This window comes from Seriola dumerili, unplaced genomic scaffold (assembly GCF_002260705.1).
Source record: "Seriola dumerili isolate Sdu_G_001 unplaced genomic scaffold, Sdu_1.0 BDQW01001845.1, whole genome shotgun sequence".
NCBI classification, from domain to species: domain Eukaryota; kingdom Metazoa; phylum Chordata; class Actinopteri; order Carangiformes; family Carangidae; genus Seriola; species Seriola dumerili.
In genome coordinates, this window is record NW_019176100.1 from 223091 (window position 1) to 245969 (window position 22879).

Sequence of the window (22879 nt, forward strand, 5' to 3'; positions counted from 1 at the left end):
CCTTTTTTTCAGCCTAACCAGCCCTGAGTTTGTGGAGAATCCAAACTAAAATAAATAAGTGTTAAGAATCAGGTTTAAATCTCTGGTTTTTGGTGATAATAATAAACAACTTTTAATAATCTAAAAGGAGGGAATAGTTGCTATTTGTAACTTCAAATAACCTCAAGTCATGGACAGATTGTGAGACAACAAACCCCTGGACACAGACCTGTTAAAGACACCCAGACTGAGAGAGACACAGACGACTATAATCTTTTAATAGTTGTTTTGTGTCTTTGTGGTGATTTTGCATCTATTTGTGGTCATTTTGTGCCTGTTTGATGTCTTTTGTGTCTCTTTGGGGTCATTTTATGTCTCTTTTGTTCATTTTCTGTTTCTTTATAGTATTTTTTGTGTCTCTTTGTGGTGATTTTGCATCTATTTGTGGTGATTTTGTGTCTCTTTAAGGTCATTTTGTCTCTTTTTCTCGTCATTTTATGTTTCTTTTGACTGTTTTTCTGTTCCTCTGTGGTCATTTAATGTCTCTTTTGGTCATTTTGTGTCTCTTTGTGGCCCTGGGTCTGTACCTTGTTGGCCCATACATGACACTAAGACACAAACACCTCTCACCTTCTGACTCAGGACGTGGCACCACGAGTGGTTAATTATATTCCTGATTCCCCCTGATGCAAGAATCTGTTATATCTCCCTCATTCTTGATCATGTTGTGCAGTAAAATGTGTTATCTAACCCTCTGATGCATTCATTCAATAAACCTTGTTTTTATCACCTGAACTCCCTTTAACCCTGAAAAAAATAAAAAAAATAAAAACTGGCTTTGATGCTCACAGAACAGAACATGTGGTTTTCTGTCCGCAAACATAAAATGTAATTGCTCTTCACTTAGCATCCACTGATTTGGTTTCCATTCTGGCGCACTATAAAAGAATCCGCTGGAAAAAAAAATAAAAAGCTGTGGAAAATATATGAGCATTCCCAGAGTCAATCACCTGATTATCCTATCTGTGTGTGAAGCCTGATCTTTCTCTGTCAGTTTCCACTGAAACAAAGACAATTTAATCTAGCCAGAAGAAGAAGTTGTTCTTGTTAGTTTGAGTAATAAACCAGTTATAGTGGTTCATCATGTGTTTGACGTCATGTTGACCAGGCTTCAAATCTCAGCCATGACACAAACAGTGCGTTTTTATCCACAGACCTGTTGAGAACACGAGCACCACGTTGTCCCAAAGCCCCGTCTTCTGCAAAGCCAGGGTGATGTTGCCCACCGCCTCGTCCATGGCCGACACCATGCCGGCGTAGAGCCTGCGATGGTGGTCTTTGATGAAACTGTACGGGGCCGTGTAGCGCTCTGGCACCTGCAGCGGTGAGTGGACGGCCTGCAGCGCCACGTAGAGGAAGAGCGGCTGAAAGACAAAGAGGACGACGTGTGAGGACTCGTCTCTGTGGCTGAATGTTGTAAACTCAAACAAACAAATGACCTAGACTTGTGTTTGTAGAGCGGAAAAGGCCAGAAACCTTTAATTAGTCTAATTACAGAAGGCTTTTTTGAAACTCAAACCTTCATTGTCTAAAAAACAAATAATTAATTTCCCATATTTGGCGATTTATTTGTCTTCTGTTGACATTAACAGAAGACTGGACTGATAATTATTGTCTGACAGACCTGTGAGAGTGTGTTGCAGCTAAACTCAAATTCAAAATGCAACAGTGAAGAGAGACCATGTCTCCACAGTCCTGGCCTCTCTTCACTGACACCTCTGATCGTGTGTGTGTGTGTGTGTGTGTGTGTGTGTGTGTGTGTGTGTGTGTGCGTCACCTTGTTAGAGTTGTGTTTTTCGATGACGCTGATGGCTCTCTGGCTGAGCAGCTCAGTTGAATAGGCTCCTGTGTATCCGGTGGCGACCTCCTCTCCGTCCCTCAGGTCCAACGCACAGCGAGTCAGGTTCAGGGCAGAGATGGGGCTACAGCGCTTATGGGTGTAGTAATCCTCGCTGCCCGTCAGGTAACCTGGAGGCGAGACACAACACAAAATCTAAACTGTGGAAACACTGGGGGCGTAATTTCCACTCTTCAAAATCCTATTTTTGCCCCCCCTCCCCCCCTCCACCCCCCCCCTCATTTTCATAGTTTCAGGTTTATTCATTCACTGAAAGATCCGTAAACATTAACTTCTTATTGTCAAACCACCAAAGTCCAGATGAGAGAAGCTCTAAGTGGATGACGTGTTAAATGTTCATCCAACATTGCAAAAATCTCCAAAAATGACTGTGCATCATTAACTGAAACTGTTCTCTCAGATGTTCATTCAACAATATACAAACCAAAATATGAGTCAAAGCCGCGGCGTGTGGGCAGGCAGTCCTTCTTGTACATGCCCAGGTGCCACTTGCCCACCATGTGTGTGGCGTACCCCGCCTCCTTCATCAGCTGGGGCAGCAGTTTCTCATCCAGGGGCACGCAGTACGGCTGACAGGGCCAGATGATCTGGTGCTGCATGCCTGTGTGGATCTGCGGAGGAAACCGTTTAAAAGACGAACAAGGTCGGTTGAACATGGCGCGAGGCGAAGAGGGAACTAACGGGCTTTGTGGCGACAATGACCACAGAAAGAGAAGTTTCATAATAACCCTGAAGTGGCGCAACTTTGCTCTCTGGTTCTACTTTCCATCAGCGTCCAAATTAGACTCTTTCCACCCAGGAAAGTTCTTCAAGTTATTTCCTGGAGTCTAAAGCAGGAGGCTGGTATGATGCACTGTATGAATTTCCTTACCATTAGCTTCATATCTAAATTATAGGTAATCAACGTTATCGCCATCCTTATTCTATCTTGTCATGTTTTATTTATTTACTTATTCTCTTCTTACTCTTTGGGTACATTGAAAGGTGCTATAAAAATCTAAGGTTTTATTATTATTGAATAAAAATCATTATTCTGAAAACACTGATTGAAATTCTCTGATTCACGGTTCATTTTTTACACCTTTCAATTGAATGTAAATGTATAAATGGGAAATCTTCACCTGACTCAATGATGCACAATGGTTATTATAACTTATTATACTGTTTTTATAATGATCTGTTTTACTCTCAGATGTGCTCATTGTGCTAAAAAACCTCATATACAGTTGTTCTGTGTTTGACAAGAAAGAAAATACATATTACATACATTATTATATACATATATTAACAGGTTTTAATGCAGAAAAATATCCAGTGCGTGCACTGCCATTTTTGATTTATTTTGGCTCATTAATTTTAATTTCTTAATGTCTGAGGAAAAGTTATTGCTACAGATTCAATACTGTTTTGCAAAAATACAAAAGCAGCAGGAAAACGACTTGGACTTAAATCATTTATGAAGGTTTTATTTTTCAGCCTGATGTTGCTTTACATCCGGTTTTGTTTGGGAAGAAGTAAGTGAATCCTACATTAGTCTGCGGGTCTCACCTGGTACCTCCCGGTCATGAGCTGGTTCCTGGAGGGGGTGCACAGAGGCTGGACGTAGTAGTTCTCCAGGCGGACTCCCGTGGCGGAAACTTTGTCCAGGTTTGGAGTCCTGATCTCCGAGCTGTGGTAGCCGACATCGTACCAGCCGAAGTCATCGGCCAGGACGAAGACGACGTGAGGCCTCCGAGCCGCCAACACCGGAGGACAGCTGAGAACAAACACGACAACCACCAGCGAATGAACCGACCGTCTGTCTCCCATCGTTAGTCTCCGGTGTAAAACAACTGTAAACAACTGCTTCAGCCGAAGAAAGCCGAAGAAAAAGTTCGACAGGCTTCGTTTCAAAGAGAGGGGAACATGACAGAGACGAGGCCGAGCAGCAACAGCAGGTCACCGTGCGTCTGAACTGGAAGTTGTCGGTGTTTATTTCTGTCAATAACAAACTAAATACGACTGAAGTTACATTTCCTCCGTCCGTCAGTCACTTCCCTGTTCCGCAGATTGAAAACACTGCCTCAGCTGCAGCAGCCAATCAGATGACTGGAAAAAACAGCCAATCACGTGACAGTACGGAAGCCCAGTTTGGTCAACGTTTTTCGAGTTTATTCATTTGTTCATTGTTGTTGTTTTGGGGCTTTTTGTTTGTGTTTTTTGGTTTGTTTGGTTTATCTTTTCTTTGTTTTTGTGGTTTTTGTTAATTCTTGATTTTTTTTTATCGTTGTTTTGGGGGGTTTGTTGTTCTTTTTTTGTTCCTTTTTTGTTTGTTTGTTTTGCTGCTTTTTTGTTGTTGCTCTTGCTTTTTTATTTTGTTTGTTGTTTGTTTTTGCACATGCATCATTCTGCACAGTGACGCTCAAACATCCAAGTGAAGTAATAAGAAGATATTGTTGAAAATGAAAAGCCAGTAATGTGCTGCAGGTGATGCACCTTATTGCGTTGCGAGTGTTTGCTAAAAAATATAATGAAAATGAACTTTTAAAACCATATTTTAATGGCAGCCAGTTCGTAAAGATTCAGTCGGCTCACCAATAAATTCATCCTCGTGTCACGATTTTCAGACAGTCGTGTAATCTTTGGTTCTTGGGGTTTAAACGAGTCAAACAGAAGAAAGCTGTGGCTCTGAGGACGTGTGGGGAAGAGAAGAGGAGGAAGGGAGTCAAACACCTAATACAAGACAGTGAGTGCATTGCTTTAATTATCAAGGTATCAATGTACACCAATTTAATTACATATTAGTAAAAAAAAACAGATTTAAAAAAACAATCTTTGTACAAGTTTGCAAACATTCTGTTTCTTTTGGTTGTTGGTGTTTATAACAGCTGATGAGGACTGTGTAAAATGCAGCGACATCATCTCTTGACTCTCAAATAAACACAAAAAGCTGATTTTTTTTTCTCATTTGACCCTTTTTGTTTGAAAATGTTCAAGTATTGTATTGACCCATAAACCGTTAATGGAATTACAAAAAAAATGTCAATTACTCTTTCAACACTTTAAGACACTGTGGTGCAAATACATCACATGACAGTTATTATTTCTCAAAAACACAGTCGTAAGACGCTGAGCGTTCTCACATGCCGGATCTGTTTTCAGGACGGGAAGAGGAAGTTGTGACTGATGTGAACGAGCCTCTTTTTTCCAAGAGTGGCCGCAGACACAAACACCTCGGCACATGGCCTGCACATGATTTCTTTCCATAACAGCTTTACCTCTCATTCATAATTCAGTGGGATTGTTCTTCATTAGCTGCTGATAAACTGATGGAGGAGAAGTCCGTGCTTATGCTTTGCCCTTTGCTTTCTTCTGCAGCCGGGTCCGCGTTGGCTCAGTGAGGACTAAAGGCTCCTGGATGACCATGGCGGGGTATTTCCTCCCCAGCAGCTCAACCTCCACCTTCTGGCCCACGGAGCACAGCTCCACAGGCAGGTAGGCGAACGCCAGGCTCTGCTGGCTGCTGTAGCTGTAGGCCCCGGACGTCGTGTTGCCGACCACCTGGTGAGAAAAACAGCGAATACGTAAACAACCGAACACGACAGGATGTGTTGAGCAGGAGAGGACACGGAGGATTTTCACCGTCGCTGACCTTGCCGTTGTGCCAGATGGTCTCGTTGCCCTCCGGGTCGATATCGTCAGTATCCAGCGTGATGTAGGACAGCTTCCTCTTCAGGCCTTTGGCTTTGATCTGCTGAAGGGCGGCTTTGCCAATGAAGTCAGCCGGCTGGACACACACAGACACAAAGAGTGTACGTTCAGGTTGTTTGTAGTTAAGAGATGCATCATGGGAACTTAGCTCCTGCCAAAGAGACATGAGCTCCCCCACAAGCAAAAACTATTTCAGGTTTTTAAAAACTGATAAATAACCATTAACATTTCTGACGTTACAACGAATGATAAAAGGAAATTCATAAAGTCTAATTCAAATCTGATATCTTGTCGCCTGTAATTGTAAAAGTCAGTCCGCATGCAGCTCGTCCTGGTTACAAACCTTTGTGAAGGAGCCACAAAAACAAGATTTTTCAGGAGGATAAATGTAGGAAAAACCCTCTTACAGCCATTTTTACACTCAATGACAAATAAGAAACGAATTAGAAAAGAAAAGAGCCTAAAGTTCTCACTAACTAATGAGCTTTTCCCCGTAGTATTTGCAAACAGAGGCAGCGAATCTCTCTCCTTCATCAGTGTTATGGTGAAGAACACACAGTTCAAAAACGAGAGCGATCGTTACCTTGTTCAGTTTGATGAAATAATCCAAACCAGCCTCCAGAGGATTCGTGTCACAGTTCATCTGTAAACATCGACAAGTTCATGTCCTCAGCAGAGAGTAAAAAAGTACATTAGTGTGTGTGTGTGTGTGTGTGTGTGTGTGTGTGTGTGTGTGTACCTCAGCTCCCCAGCCTCTAAAGCCTTTCTCCAGTCTGAGGGAGGACATGGCGTAGGTGCCGAAGTTGTCGATGCCTTCGTCTTTTCCTGCCTCCATCATGGCCTGGTACACGGCCGCCATGTTCTTCTGGTCGATGTACAGCTCCCAGCCGAGCTCGCCTAAACACACACACACACACACACACACACACACACAACATCACCATATGGTAAGTTAGACGATTTCTTCTGTACATGTCAGTATTTGCGGCTGGTGTAGTTTGCAAGGAATCCAAATTGTTTAATTTGTTTTCAGAAAAGCGCTCAGTACCGGTGTAGGAGATCCTGATGGCGCGGACGGGGATGCCGGCCAGCTTGATGGACTTGCAGTGGAGAAACTTGAAACCGGCGTCGCTCATATCCTCCTCCGTCAGCTTCTGAAGAACTTTGCGCGAGTTCGGTCCCGCGATGCCGAGCACGCCTATGTCCTCCGTCACGTTGCTGATGTCGACGTCATATCCGCCGTCTGCAGCTTCTGTCTCGATCCACCTGAGGGAAGGTAAAACCACAAAGCAAAGAGATTTTAATCCTGCATCATTACAGCATCTCTGCCGTTAACCACCTGGATGTTTCTGGCTTATTTGCAGTAAATATTTCACATCTCATGTTTTGAATTTTCCCTCTGTGACCTCCTTGAACTCAACATCTGTAGTCCCGCCTTGTCTCCACTAGAGGTCTCTACAGAGCCTGAAACCGCCCTCGCCTCCCTCAGGCTGCGGCAGAGCGTTAGTTACAGTGAAGGAACGCGGATGAAAGGTTTAATACACTGCGTCCTGATTGGAGCAAACGGAGAGGCGTTGAGTTAACAGCTGCTGAAGGGTTTAAGGTTTCTGCCGTATAAAACAGAGTGTGAGAGAGTTTTATTCAGCGCAGTGTGAGACTCCTCTCTGACTGAGAGCTTCTCTGTTAGCATCATGTACTCTGCTTTGTGTGCAGGGAAACTGAATATTGTCCACCTATACGTGCGTGTGTGTGTGTGTGTGTGTGTGTGTGTGTGTGTGTGTGTGTGTGTGTGGGGGTTAGGGTTAGTGGTTTATAAAACAAAAATCCACATATTCAAATATTAATATGGCAGAGGGATCGTGAATTGGTAAAGATTTATGGCAGGACGTGATTCTCAAATGTTCGTCCATTATAAAAAAAAAAGCACTTATATATTATTTTACACACCTAAAACTGTTTAAAATGAGCTTAAAAAACATAATAAGTGTTGGAAATGTGATAATAAAGTGGAGATATTTCTACAACAATTGAGGGACAGTCCCTTGGTATTGTCTTTTTGGAGAGTCCCCACAGCTGTGTCTGTTCAGGGATAAATCTGTCATCCAGGCAGAGTTTACTAAAGCAGAGTTTAAGCTGCAGTAACAGGTTTTATTGTGGCTGCCAGGCTTATTTTATGTAACTGGATGAACCCACATAGACCCAGGAGCTGGTTTCACAAAGACAGACTTTGTCTGTGTCTTAGATGAAACAAATAGTCAGACGTCAGATGAACTAGAGTCTGAATTCATCCGTTGCCACAAAGCATTTTAGTTCTTGAGCATCTTAAGTCGGACTGTGATACAATGACTTCTGGGTAAATTAAGACCGAGCGAGGAACCCAATCCAACCCCTGAGCCCTGTGTACCCCAACAGAACATGTCCGTCCTCTGAACGAGTTCAACAGTTTCACCTTTTACATGAAGAGTGAAACAAAAAAAAAAGAAAAACTCTTTCCCTTCTCTTTGCTCTCTCCATAACCTTGTTAGCAAACCACAAATTATGAACCATGTTTTCTTGTTTGTTGTTGTTGGGCGCTACTGGTCAGCGCAGGTGTCATTGATTGTTACCATGGTAACACTGGTCCTAGGCCTTAAACTACTGATAGAGAAAACTAAGCAGATCCGGGATCATTTTTCTGACGCACATCAGTAGTGCAACATCTAAAAAAGGGCGCTAATTAACAGAGGAACTGAACTGACTTTTAATTGAATTTGCTTTTTAGTCATTAGTCACTTTATTTGATTGTAATTATGTTCTAATTTGTATTTTATCTGTTCGTTTATTATTTTATCTATTTTATTGTATCTCATTCGTCGTGTAAGAATGAATCTTATTGCCGAACCCTCTGCTCCCAGAGGCTGAAGTTCCTCTCATGTTCTCTACAGACGATGTCAGGTGGCTCACAGATGGAAAACTTCTAACAGCTTTGACCGACATGTAACTCTCCCAGTTGAACCTCAGTACTGAAGATAAAGTAGAAATACAGCCTCTGCCAGTCGGTCCAGTTGCAGCTAATTAGCATGTGAGTTCTTGAGTTGCGGCCAATCACGTGTTCTGTGTGGTTACAGTGACTTTGACCTTTGTCAAGGTGTAATCAGTTCATCCTTGAGGCCGAGTGAACGTTTGTGCCAAATTTGAAGAAATTCCCTCAAAGTGTCACTGAGATATCAACTGCTAACTACGATTCCCAAGATGCATTTTGTCTCACATCGTCATTTCTATAAAAATATTAATTATAGACACTTTAAGCTTCATATATTATGAACCTAACTCATTACTATCAGCCACCTGTTACCTGTGAAGACAGATCAACGTGCGTGCGATCGTGCAGCTCACCTGAGGTCGTGTAGCTCTGACCCCGAGCCAGTGATGAGCAGGAACTCTCCCGGCGCCAGCTGGGTGATGGTGACCTCGGCGTAGACTCTCCCGGTGGGTGTCAACATGTGGCTGATGTTAGTGATGCCCACCTGAAAACACGCCGAGGCAAGAAGAGGAGCTGTTAGACGATGTGCGGGGAGAGTGGGACCGCCTGTGTGACACTACTATACCACTGGATCTCAGTGATGGATCCGTTTAACCTCTTACCCAGCATTCACAGCTACAGGAAGCCATCAGCTCCCACTTCAGTAAACACGTGCTCTACCTTGGGCATGGTGTTGGCGAACAGTCGGTCCAGCAGCTTGTGCGAGTCCTTCCCCTTCACTACGAACTTTCCGAAAGGCGTCAGGTCGATCACCCCCACCTTCTCCATCACCAGCCTGCACTCTCTGCCGACCGGTCCGAACCAGTTGGTGCGACGGAAACTGGGCCTGAGTTCAAGCAACAAAATGGACCCATTATCTAAACTCTGTTTTTTACTGGCTGTTTTTTATTAGTTTGAATAATGCAGAACTGATGTATGAGCGTAATGGATGAGCATTGTTCTAACAGAAGGACAGAATTATACAACTACTGCTCGTAAGACTGGAAAGACCAAACCGACATGCTGCTGGTTCCGTGAGGCCGAACTTACAGCGGCGCTTTGAGCTAAATGTTTGCTAACGTCAGCAGGCTAACGTGCTCACAAATAAACACAAGGTTAAGTTAAATTTAAGACTGTTAAAGACCTTTTTAATACCACAGAGACTGCAGCGTCCATGACGACAAACCTCATCTTATTCTTCAGTCACTGTGTCAATGTTTTTAATGGTATTATTGTTGTTCGAGTTGTGTAATGTTTTACTTTTACTTTAGATAAAGTCCTGTCCCTGTTGTTATTATCGTTATTAGTAGTTTTTACTGTTGTTTGTATCTGTCATTATTTTCTTGTTTCCTTTTTTGTCTTTGATCTTAATTTACATGGTTTTGCATTATGATGTCATGTTTACTTGAGCGGACCCCGGGGAGACGAGTTGCTACCTTGGTAGTGGCCAATGGGGATCCAAATAAATGAACAACAAATAAATAAAGCAGGGACGATCATTTACTATTACATCACATTTTCTTCAGTGGTTCTCGTGGTATTTAACAATAATTCTTAAAGATATAATTCATTTAATTAATACGACCTGGACCCGGATGTGCAACAGAAAATGGATGGATTGATTCACTATTAAAAATTTAAGTTCAATCTACAATTCACTGTGAAGAACTTTTTTTTTATTTTTGAATTAAATCCTTTCAAGACTTTTCAAGACGTTCAGCTTCTCAGATCTTCTCTATGTGTCACAGATATGAGACAAGCAGCTGCAGAGAGCGCCGACTGGATTCTACACTTTACAGAGGTTCGGTACGAGTCTAAACACTCTGTGTGTGTTGGGTTTTTTTTTTTTTTAATGTCATGGTGCGTATTTAAAGACTCCGATCTGGTGAAGCTGAGGTTATTGACGGTTATCTGCATGTGTGGCTGAGCGTTAGCAGCTGTCCTCTGCTTTCAGACGGTTGGATGTTGTGTGTGTGGAGCCGGAAGACGCTGGAAGGGAGCTCTGTGTGATGACAGGCGTCTGCTCTGCACACCTCCCATCTTCACCCAGAACACTGTGTCCTCCAACACTTTTTCTGACACACATGCAGGTTCCTTTCTGCACAAAACCATATTCTGTATAATATGCATGTATGTTTTTTTGCATGTACACTCATTACAGTGTTTTGCCTTCGAGCTCCACCGCAGACCATCGCAGCTTCTCCTTCTTTGACCACAGCGATAATAGGGTGTTGTAAACTGGGAAAGCGGATGTGGTGTGGATGCAGTCCAGGAATGTACGATGTGGTTAATTAGAGGACGGCAACAGCTGTTAGCAGTAAAATTAAAAGCAGGGAACATTACGTTTAAATGTTTACTTATGGAAATGGCCCGCTATAGCTCAGGTCTAAGATACTGTAGTTATAGTGCAGCAGGCATGTTACCAATCAAACAACACAGACAGTATTAAAGATTAATGACGGTTCATTGTGCACTGCTCAGTACTTCTTTTAAACGCTGTTATGTTTTATGCTTTCTATGTAATCTGTTTTTAACTTATTTCAATTGTTTATTTCATTTATTTTTTCGATGTTATCATTTTATTTTATTACATCTCATCTCATGTTCATTTTATGTCTTTTCCTGTGACGCACTTGGTGCATGGAAGAAGCAGAAGAAGATGAAGAAGCAGAAGAAGAAGAAGAAGCAGAAGCAGAAAAGGAGAGTTACTTGTATCCAGTGTCGTCTCCAGGTTTGTAGAACCAGTGAGGTTGTTCCCAGCCGGCGTGGAAGCCCATGGACGCTTTGTCCTTCAGGAGCTCGTAAATGCCGCTTGTTCGGATGGTTGGCCGTCCGGCAAAGCGCTCCTCCTTGGGGTAACCGACTGCAGAGACCGTCAGAGTGAAGAAGAGATGACCAACAGTTAAGAGGCAGTAAAAACAGAAGTGTTTACCCGACGACTGTGCGATCCTCTTGTGTTCTTCTTACCCACATTGTTGAAGCCATAGGATTCTCGGGCTTTGGCGCACATGAAAGGAACATCTGTCCACTTTCCGTAGCGGTTAGGGTCGCATTCGATCAGGTCGTAGGGAGGCTCTCCATTCACAATCCAGTCACTCAGGAACTTACCGATACCGCCAGCATGGATGACTCCATACCTGAACACACAGAGTCCAGGCTGTTACCTTCTGCTGATCATAGAGACAATCTACTAACCAGTGTTAATCAATGAAATCTTTATTTAACACCTAATTCCTATTTTTAATGATGAAAATGAGACTAAAACTAAATAAAAAGTAACATTTGAAAAGGAAAACTATGAAGAATGTATGAATGTAAAGTCTAGTGAAGCATGCATCTGCAGAAACACACAGTGTATCTCCTGACTAGTAAAATAGTTTCAACAGTTGCCCAAACTTCTCTATCTCAGAACTTAATTCAGCCAATTGTCCGGTTGAAACTCCTGTTAATGAGAAGAATTAAGAACAAGAGGCGGCAACAAAAACAGCTGAAACAAACTTCGAAAACATGCAGGCATTTATAAAAAGGTAAGCTAATGTAATGTTAATATTAGAAAGTACTGGATTAACAGTGAAATTAGGAGGAAAACTTAAATACAACTAAAATATCTAAAGTCAAACGACTGGAAATTGGACTAAACCTTTTTGGTCAGGAGACTAAGACTAAACTAACCAACCACTGTCCTTCCACACATACCCGAAGCCAATGGCGGTCCAGTAGTTGCGGACCCCCTGGTGTGGTCCCACCATGGGCAGCAGGTCAGGGGTGTATGTGATTGGTCCAGACACGATGTTGATGATGTCAGCTTTCTTCAGCACAGGCACCATCTCCATGGCCATCTCAACATGCTCCATTATCCTGTCGAGGTCCGATTCGAACAGCTCCTTCCCGAAACCTGCAGCAGCCAGGAAAAAAAAAACACAAAAACAAAAACATAATGTGAAACTTAGAAGAAACGTTTTTAACGTATCGACAGAGCTTCCTCTGTGGCAGACAGACCTGGAGGTACACCATCTCTGACCCAGGAGTCCTGCAGCACCATCTTCTCCATCTTTTCATAGGGTCCGAACAGCAGGCCGTCTCTCTCCTGACGCAGGTAGTAAGAGCCCTCCAGGTCCCTGATGACGGCCACCTCCTTCTTCAGAGCCTTCACCTCTGGTACTGTTGCCGTGACTACGTACTGGTGATGCACCGGGATGGTTGGGTGATCGAAACCAATCATCTTGCCCACTTCCCTGGCCCAGAAACCTGGAAACCAACGGAGATGGGATTAAATTCATGTATTTAAGACCAAAGTGCTTCATTCAGCACCAAATTCACTCGGTAGCTATTAAAGGAATAGTTCAACATTTTGGGAAATACACTTATTCCCTTTCTTGCTGAGAGTTACATGAGGAGATCACCACTCTTATCTCATATGTGCATTCAGTGTGAAAGTGGAACTAGCAGACAGTTAGCTTAGCTTAGCATACAGACTATAAACAGGGGGAAACAGCTAGTCAACAAAAACCTGCCTCTCACCTCCTCTAAAGTTCCAAGTTGTTTTATATCTCGTTTTTATATCCGTACAAAAACTAACATGTAAAACTCAACAAACAAGAAATAGACAGACTTTTAGCTTCAGACAGAACAAGGTTAGCTGTTTTCCCCTGTTTCCAGTCTTTATGCTAAGCTAAGCTAACTACCTCCTACCTGTAGCTTCATATTTTGACCGACTGACATCAGAGTTATTGATCTCCTCAGCAGGAAAGTATACAAACAGATTTCACAAAATGTGGAACTATTCCTTTAAAGCTGCCCTGCTTCCATTATACACATCTGTTGGAAATGTTGCATGGGCTGTTTCACAATGTTCTCCCTGTTTTATTGGGTGAAAACACAGAGTTTATTTCTCCTCATGGACACACTAAAGTTTGATGAATGGCTGTGTTTGTAAGTGAGAAGGCACACCTCCTGCGACACCCCTCTTTCACCATTTGGTAAGAAAAGTGAATCCACTGTTTCCTCGTAAACAGGAAACACTTAATATAGAACAGGACAAAATGCTTTAGAGTGCCTCATTTACACCCATGCACGCACACACGCACACACCTGGGAAAATCTGGACTTCAGTCAGTGTCTTCCTCACAGAGACGCCGACATGTGGATGGTTAATGAACAACCCGCTGTACTGCTTGAGCCGCAGCTGCTTCTTTTACAGGTTGTAATCACTCTCTCCAACCTCGACTACTCTCATAGAAATATCAAGCAAACGCACGGACTGAATCGCAGGTAATTTGACATGTGAAATCCCCCCCCCAAAAAAATCCTGCATTGATAATCACTTGAACTCACCAGGCGCACCTGTAAATAAGATTTTCAAACGCGCAAGTATTTTTGTAGTGACTGTCGCTGATTCAACACAACCATTCCCGTGTGAGACTTTATTGTCGAGCAATAGCATGGGATTTATTAGCTACGTTTTTAGCTGGTTGCAACTGAAAAATCTCAAAACATAAGCTGTCAGCAGTTTTCATTGAGATTATTTCTTCTCTAGAGAGTAGGTGACTTGTCCACAGTGAGTTTTGTGGATTAGAGAGCACCACAAACAAAATTCAATTTCCCTCCATTGTACTAAGGAGGAGGCAGAAATCTCAGCGACTGTAAATTCAAAACCTTTACAAACTAAACCAAAACTATCTGCATGGCTTGATATGATCAGGGGTTACTGAGGAGGTTATTGAAAATGTGCAGGTTTTTAATCAGAAGATCAAAAATTGCACAGGGCACCATCATGTTAGAAACAAGTAGAAACACATTCAGACTACCAGCAACAAAAATAGAAACCCAGCACCAAGACAGATGGAGAAAAACTCAGAAAAATGTGGCCAAGTGTGTGAAAATAGCAACGATAAAAGGAGAGAATTTTTCTTGTAATCAGCACAAGGATATCCAGTATCAACATCCTCACACTTGTACGGTTTACAAGTTGAGCCAGTGTATCTGGATTTTACAGTCGCAGCAGCTCCAGCAGTTACAACACATTCTTCTCAGTCGCCCCGAGTCACAGCGTCGAGGAAAACCGCGGACGTTTCATGTGTTTCCAAAAGACACTCGACTCTCTGTGCATTACCTAGTTTCACAGCATGAGGCAGCAGTTGGCCTCAGGCATTTACAGTTATGTAGCCTGCATTATGTAACGGCAGCAATTGTTCACTAGGTGGAATTCCCCTCTCATGATGGTGCAGCGTGGACTCTCAGTGAAATACATCAAAGATCTGACAATATATCAGGCTGAAATAAAGGTCAGCTGACTGAAATATGCACAGGAACATAAGAATTTGTTTGATTATTTTTTCTGTTGTTTCCATCTCTATGGTTTAGCACAAATAGTTGACAAAGAAAACATATTTGGTTCAGATGTTAACTCCCCTTTTAGCTCTGCTTTGATCTACACCATGTTCCACTATGTTCACCAGCTAGTTGCTAACTTTGTCTGTCAGCTGTTTGGTGCAGGGTGGGTAGCTAATGTGGGTTTATCAGAGCTTTTTCACTTAAAACAGCTACATGCATCCTAAAAGCTTAAACTGTAAAGCTGTGGGCCATAACACAATGAGCTGAAAGAAATCAAAGCACTGATTATAGCAGCTTTAATCACATTTAACTCAATATATTTCTGAGACTGAAAGTTCTGAAGGCCTAATGCAATTTATCTTTTAAGTCCTTTTTATTTTTAGAGCCTGTTTTATTTAGATTCAATTTATTTTGGAGTCAAACATATTTTCGAGTCTTTAGAGCCATTAAAAAAAATATGCAAACCCACAAGATGTTTTATAAACCAGGTTATGCTGTAACAGCCCCAAAACAAATATGCCGTGTTTTGAGTCTGTAAGTGGGACATGTGAACTTAACAAAAATCAATGTGGACCTTGTGCAAACTCAGCTGCTGTGACCAGAGCCAGCTGGAGCACTGAGAGCTGTTCATCTCTGCTGCTATCTTCAGCTCTGTGTTGCGAGAGTGAGTCTCATTAACAATTTGAATATATTATATTATAATATAGTTTGAATATATTCTAAATGATGTTACCCTTTGCATGCATTGCATGCCAAGTCTGCAACCCATTAAAATGCAGAGTCTATTTATGTTCTGCACATGTTCCATATGTGAACTTTATCCCATGGTGAGGGATGGGATGGGATGGGATGGGATGGGATGGGGTGGGTGGGGGGGTTCATAAGCACAACATCTTGATAAGGTGCCAGGCAGTTTAGGCAGGAGCATGTTTACCAGGTGCCAGCACACTGGGCCAATTCACTGGTATACACAGCAATAGTGCATTGATGGATGGAGTCAACCAGCTCAACAAAATAAAACAACCTTTGAAGCCCTGCTATGTCCACATCAGCCGCCCATGCTGTTTATGAATCTAAACTTATAATAATCAGTTCAAAATTTGTTCAAAAGCTCACAGGCTAAAGCAGTGATTCCCAGCGTTTATTAAATTTATACCCCAGGGGGTACTTCTGCAGGTAACTGGGGTCCATGGAAAGACTGTGGAGAAGCTGAATTTAAAAAATATATCCACATGTTGAGTCAGCTGTAACTCCTAAACACCAGAGAACGCTACAACTATGGTCAAAACTAGTTAGAACGCAAGCAGAGATAATGCACAAACAGTCCGAATAGTTAAATGTAATTAATAAACAGTTCAAATAGTTAAAAGTAATGGGATAATTGTTCCAAAACATTAGCTTAAAGTAATGGTAATGGTTAAAACCACGAAGTGTTATGGATAAACAGTTCAAATAGTAAAAATGCTACATAAAAGTTAGATAAACAGTTGAAATGATTAGATAAAAGTATAGTTAGTTGAAATACTTAGCTAAAAGTAGCTAAAAAATAAATAGTTAGCTAAAAGTAATTGATAAATAATTTAAATATAAAAACGATGGATTAGGCTAATGGTTGAAATGGTTAGCTAAAAGTAAATGGTTGAAACATCAAGCTTCTGCTCTTCCACGTGGCAGCACAAATGCAAACTTGACCAAACCTATGTTGTATGAACAAATACTGTCGGGGAACATCAAACAGAAATGGGCTGAAGGATATTATTGATAAGATGTATAGATTTGCAGGTTTGTAGATTTGAGAAAGTGCAGTCTACCGTTCACACAGTGGTCAGAACATTAACTTCCTTCTTCAATTACAAAAGATGAAATGTTGAAACTGATCCGATGGGGTCGCATTCCAAGGAACCTGACCTTTGACCTTTATTAGGGGTCTCTGGTCAGGGGAGCATAACTATTGGGAAGAGGGGGTAAAGCCTACGTTCCAGATGACCCCAGACTTTGGGTTTAAACGTTGAGCAGAAGTCGTGGAAATAAAATGTGGGGGAGGGAGATTTGTTGGCTGGAAAAAAAGAAGTGGTTCTGGATGAGGTAGCAGCAGAGAGAGGAGAGAATGTCTAACTAAAGATGGATGGTGTTATGCAAGCTCAACAAAACAGCTGCTTGTGGGTTATGCGTTTTCAACAATATGTGAGCACAATGCATCAGAAAAACACTGAGGTTGCCGTTGTTTATTGGGAGTTGTCTGCTTTGCTATGTGGTATATTTAAGGATGAAATTTTAAACTAGCTGCTTTACCCACTGGGGTTATATGTCTGCAGATCATAAAGCATCTGTTGTTGGATGGGAGTCTTTAAATTGCAGACACAAACTCCATATAGAGAGAGGAGAAACGCAGCGTCCGGGAGTTTTGCACAAGTTTGTGGCTGTACTTGTAAAATCCTATGTTTAAACACACAATATCAAGACTGGAAATTGGTATATCTTACCAATAAAATGTGAATTTATCTTACTGTGAGACAAGAATGCAAACAAACAAACAAACCCGCAGGTGTGACTATATTGAAATTACAACTCAAAACAGGTCCAGCTCATCTGCACACTCATGAACGTGACGTGTAGGTCATTGCATACAAAAAGGAGCATGAGCATCAGCACAGCAGCAAAAAGCTAAAAAGCCGTCTGTCAGGAGGTGTGCATGAGCTGCTGCTTCAAGATTGGATGAAACCTGAACTGCTGGCCTACTTGGATTGGCTGTCGGAGACAGTGAGGGCAGAGGGCCAGTAGGGTCCTACGAGATACAGCAACTGGCTTCAACCAGAGAACAGAATGTGCAAATTTAGGGAGAAAATATGGAGCGAGCCGATGTGAAGGAGCTGTAGACAATTTGTTCTGCAAAGCCCCGTTACAATGTTATTTTCAGTGCAATGCTTGTGAGTGTACTAGGACATTTTCAAGGACCATGTTTTTGGATTGTAGCGACTATCAGTGCACTATTTTAGTTATGCATCAGGGTTTCTGCAGGGTTCACCTTCAAGGCTTTTTAAGACCACGTAGAGTCAAAGTGCAGTAATTCCTGATACTATCATGAATCAATCATTGAACACGACCTGGACCTGGAGAAGCAGCAGAAAATTGATGGATTGACCAATCAAAAAATGATCTATTTATTAAGATGACATCAGACGTCTGGAACAACGGAACTGGAGACTTTCCAGCTTGTTTTAAAAAATGTCATACAAAAACATTTTATAACTGACATCACAGCCCACAGCAGGCTGGAAAAATATTTCTTTGTGAACATAGTTTAAGAATTGCTGTTCAATCTCTCACATCCCGTCTTGTTTATTTCAAAATGACTGAAAAAAAAAAAAAGGTGACGAATGAGAAATATGCGTGACCTATAAATTGCCACATCTTACACAACACAGACGAGGACAGACCGGGCAAAGAGACTAAAGCAAATTCCTGACCTTCACCAGATAAACAAGCAACAGCAGCAGGGATGAGGGGAGTCGCTGCCAACAAAATCCCCCCAGAACTGGTATGACCCAGTTCAAGCCAAAAGCTCTTTTCCCTGAACTCTGCAAGCGGTGGTCCATGTGGGCAAAGGTCTCCTGTTGCACACTGTCCCCAGATAACACAGTGACAGTACATATATTATTATTTATTTGGCTTTCCTCCAAAATGTTCCTGCATGAGGCTCATTGCGTCTTGATCAGTAGAAATGATGAGAATTACTGCACCTGAATGACATTTTTGAGTGGGACTTTTCAACGTTTCTATGTGTTAGCAGGAAACGGGTTGGAAGACCTTTCAAAGTAAAGTTTTGTTGTATCCTATATATCTATCACACCCTCTAGTTGGTGCATGTTTGAAAAGCGTACTGAAACTAAAGCACAAACTGAACTTTTAACCCTGTTTTCAGCTGAAACTGCAGGAGATGAAGCATAAACATCAGCTCCATCCCCATGAGGCAAGAGTATGAACATTCAAGCACAAACCTGTAGCGTTGACGATGCGATTGGCGCGGATTGTTCCGTGAGGAGTCTGGACGTCCCACTTGCCATCGGCGGTTGGGTTGAGGGCGGTGACCGGGGCTGGGTTGTAGATCTGGGCGCCGTACATACGAGCCCCAGCAGCCAACGCCATAGTCAGGGAGTAAGGGTCAATGTGGCCGTCACCTGGGGTGTACAGACCTGCCAACACCTGGAAACACACAGAAACCTTCAGATAACCGCAAACAGAGGGTACAAGTTTTCTAGAATCCTTCATCACCATGAACACACCCACTGAAAGTAGTCCCCAGGAAATGCAGCATTTGCTAAAAACTACAGGGGCCAGCTGTTTTAGGAAACTAAAGTTTGGCTTAAAGGTTAAGACGCCGACCACAAACGACGAGTTGTTATCTCAGAAATACACGCCAGGATGATCATTATTGACTGATTCAAAACTGTCAATCTATCATTAATTCACAAGGACGTGTCTGTGGTTTCGTACAGACCTTGTCTATGTTGATCAAAGGGAAATATTCTTGGACTTTCTCCGGTCCGATGAGGTACTGTGGCGTCACGTGCCAGTGCGTGCGGGTCATCTGGTACTTCATCTCGTCCACTCGAGCTGCAGTCGAAGCAATGCGGACGCTGCCGGGCTGGTGGAAGCCCACTGCCTGCAGAGAAAAGACGGTACGAATGACCTGCGAACACACAAACACACCTGCTTCGCATCAGAGTTGCGACGGATGGACGAGCGACGCGCCTCACCTGTCCGGTCTCGGCCTCCAGCCTCTCGTACAACTTAATGCTGTCATAGTGGACTTTCTTGAGGTTGATGCCTGGATGGTAATATGTTGTCAAACCAGCCTGAAATACAAAACACACACACACAATATTCATGAAGACACAATTTTCACACTCCAACTTAAAGGTGTATTTACTAATTTTTGGCCACTTGGGGGCAGCAGAAACACTGACATATTATTTACCTTCTAAGTTTAGATATTGAACATGTTTATTATTTACACATCAAGCAACATTATGATTAACTTAAAGTCATGTTTGTGTCCACCTGATGAATCTAAGTCCAATATTCTTTCTTCTTTTAGCTCAGTTTTTGGTCTCCACCAACTCCTGATGGAAACATTATCTCGTTTTAGCTGCTAAATGCTCCAGTAAGTTCAACATCTAGTCTAGTGCCGGTTGTGGAGCAAAAACCAAAACAGTGTGCTAAATGAGGCTAAAAATCTTTGTGGATCTGAGTGAAATCACAGTTTGAGTGATAATCCAAGCGACCCCTTTCACATTCGAAGGTATTGCAAGTGGGCCGACAAATCATTTGCAAAAGAGAACAGTTTGGGTGAAAAAATATAATTATAAAAAAATAAAAATATAAATAATGTTTGAAAATGTCTTAAAACCAAAACGATATTTAACAGCTTTAAAATGTTTAATCACTCCTTTCATTGTTTTTGTGCGGCATGAGTGGGAAAAGGTTGGGAACCACTGCTGTCAACAATATTAAATGACAAAATACTGTGAACCAAGAAGTAACTGTGATTATTTCAATGGATTCACCACCGCATCTTCACTTTAAACCGACTGCAGCACATTAAAAATGAATAATTCTTATTTAAACTATAAAGAACACGCATACTTCTTCAGTCAACATCAACCTGGCAACTTGCCCAGTGTGTACCCTGCCCTTCACCCAATGCATGCTGGGACAGACTCTCCATATGAAGAGAGTAACTGAATCAGAGTCAGTTACCCGTCCAACACGTCAAACATGTATTAATAGCATTAAAAGTGAAGTGTCTGTCAGTGAATGAGGGACAGTGCAGACGGGTAAGTGGGTCGAGGCCTCCGACGCCTTGAAAACCTAGAAGGTGACAGCTGGCCGCCACGGATACGACGCTACTACTGAACGACACAAACCGAAGAGGCAATGGTAATGATGATAATGATGATAATAATGACAGTAATTAATGTCTGATTAACACGCTCATTTATCTTATGATTTTCAAGGAAATGCCTCGATACGAGAGAAAACCATGTTGAGAAGTTGTGAAACACACAAACACACCGAAGTAAAAAATGATGAAATAATCTAAATTTCTTTGTTTTATGAACTGTAGCGCTGCAGCGATTAGTTGATTAAAAAGAAAGAAAATTAATTGGCAACAATTTTGACAATCGATTAAACATTTTAGACATTTTTCAAGTAAAAATGTGAAAAATTGTCTAGTTCCAGTTTTTCAATTGTGAAGATTTCCTGCTTTTCTTTGTCATAAATGACTGTAAATGAATCTATTTTGGTTTTGGACACTTGTTCAGATAAAACGAGCAATTTTAGAATATCACTTCAAGCTCTGGGAGGTAGTTATGAGCTTTTTTCTGCTCTGACACAAAAAAAACCTGCTTTAGGAAACTGTGACGGGCATTTTTCACTATTGTCTGACATTTTATCGACCAAACAACTGATCAAGAAAATATTCAGGAGATTAATCAATGATAAAATAAAAATTAGCCGTGGTGCTAAATGAAAGTATGTTAAAAAAAAATATATTGCTGCTGTGAAGACACTGTGTGACACAGGCCACCTGGTCTTCCACCTGATTTGCCCTTAAACCAGCTTAGTGCACCTTCAGACCAGCAAGAAAAAAAGAAATGCAGACATTGGCGGACGTACAGCGTGCCAGGTGGATCCAGCCGTCAGCTCAGACTTCTCCAGCAGCACCACATCCTTCATGCCAGCTTTGGCCAGGTGATACGCCAAGCTGACCCCCACGCACCCACCGCCAATGATGACGGTTTCTGCTGTGTCCTTCCACCGCTTTCCCAAAACTGTGGACGCATCGCTGAAGAAAGGAAAAAGAGAGAAGGGGGTTAAAGGGTTTATATTTTCAATTAGTCAATTAAATGTTTCAAAAAAACTGTCAAAAATGTCTGAAAAACCCAAAGATGTTCAGTTTACTATCGTGTCTGAAAAACAAAAACACAAGAAAAAACATTTTAAAAGCTGGAACCAGCTCAAAAAATTACTAAGATATTTATCTGACTCTCAAAATAGCTGCCAATTAATTTTCTGTCAAGTGACTAATCAATTAATCGACTAAAGGTTGCAGCCCTACAGGTGAATAGTTGTGTGCACTTCAGGAATCAGTTTTAATTGTGCCAAAACTTAATGTGCAACCAGAGAAGTCACTATGAGATTATAATGTGATACACACTGTAAGTGTCACAGCTGGTCACGTCACATACAGTTTTGCTGCATGAATCAATCAGCTGCGCAACTTTACGCATGCAAGTAAAGCACTGAAGCGTTTTGTGGCTGTTGTATACCCTTATTTGTGATTAATACCGTCACTAAAGCGTGTTTAATGAAAAGTCCGTCAAACACGTGAATCGTTTGAACATAAAACTGAACTATCCTAACCTCTCCTCAGCTTGTTTTCTTGCAGTGCAGCAGATGGTCCTCAAAGGAAGCCGAGCGGTTCCTCCATGCGCGGCTAAATCTCTCCGCAACTGAACTTTGATTAGGTTTAATATCCGAGACATGGTTGAGAAAATATTTAAATATTAATAAAAAAGAACCCAACTATATATGCAGCTCAAAGCATAACCAGCCCCCCTCTCCCTGGACCCCTGTACTGTCGTGTGTAGTTACAAATATCCTGCTTTTGCACTGACAGCCGTGTTGGCACGCCCACAGGTCGACAACCAAGTCAGCGCGAAACTTTACCCAGACGAACCTTCATCCAAGTTAACACTTTGAGTGCCACAGACTCCAAATGTAGGTCACACAGCCCCTCAGCAACAAGTGGGAATGTTTCATTCATTTTTCTATTGGGAGAAATATTTATTCTGAGTGTTCGTGTGCTTTCAAATGTAGGTTAAATAACCCCAAGAAAAAACGTTTGTGAATGGCTCCAGTCATTTTTTATTTTAGTTAATATGAGTTATATC

At 41.9% G+C, this 22879-nt stretch overlaps 2 protein-coding genes across 5 annotated transcripts in view; both read right to left on the reverse strand.

The window, feature by feature from the left end:
• Positions 1-4031, reverse strand: part of arsb (arylsulfatase B) — a 54159-nt gene extending 50128 nt beyond the window's left edge. For all 4 annotated transcript variants that reach the window (XR_002665840.1, XM_022768782.1, XM_022768781.1 and 1 more), the window contains exons 1-4: positions 3446-4031; positions 2322-2508; positions 1817-2007; positions 1196-1403 (exon numbers count right to left, since the gene is read on the reverse strand). Coding sequence is in view for 3 of the 4 variants with exons in the window: in XM_022768782.1 (XP_022624503.1) it covers positions 1196-1403; positions 1817-2007; positions 2322-2508; positions 3446-3706 (847 nt within the window). In the remaining variant the exon portion in view is untranslated. The remainder of the gene's footprint in view (positions 1-1195; positions 1404-1816; positions 2008-2321; positions 2509-3445) is intronic.
• Positions 4032-4615: 584 nt separating this feature from the next.
• On the reverse strand, positions 4616-22545 carry dmgdh (dimethylglycine dehydrogenase). The gene is made up of 16 exons (XM_022768790.1): positions 22350-22545; positions 21603-21771; positions 19679-19777; positions 19420-19584; positions 18920-19124; positions 12588-12836; positions 12285-12483; positions 11556-11725; positions 11298-11451; positions 9270-9435; positions 8963-9093; positions 6636-6853; positions 6327-6484; positions 6171-6230; positions 5529-5663; positions 4616-5437 (listed from the first exon to the last, which is right to left on the reverse strand). The coding sequence occupies exons 1-16, from the start codon at positions 22469-22471 to the stop codon at positions 5225-5227; spliced, it is 2613 nt and encodes an 870-aa protein (XP_022624511.1). The 5' UTR covers positions 22472-22545; the 3' UTR covers positions 4616-5224.
• Between the last annotated feature and the right edge of the window lie 334 nt (positions 22546-22879).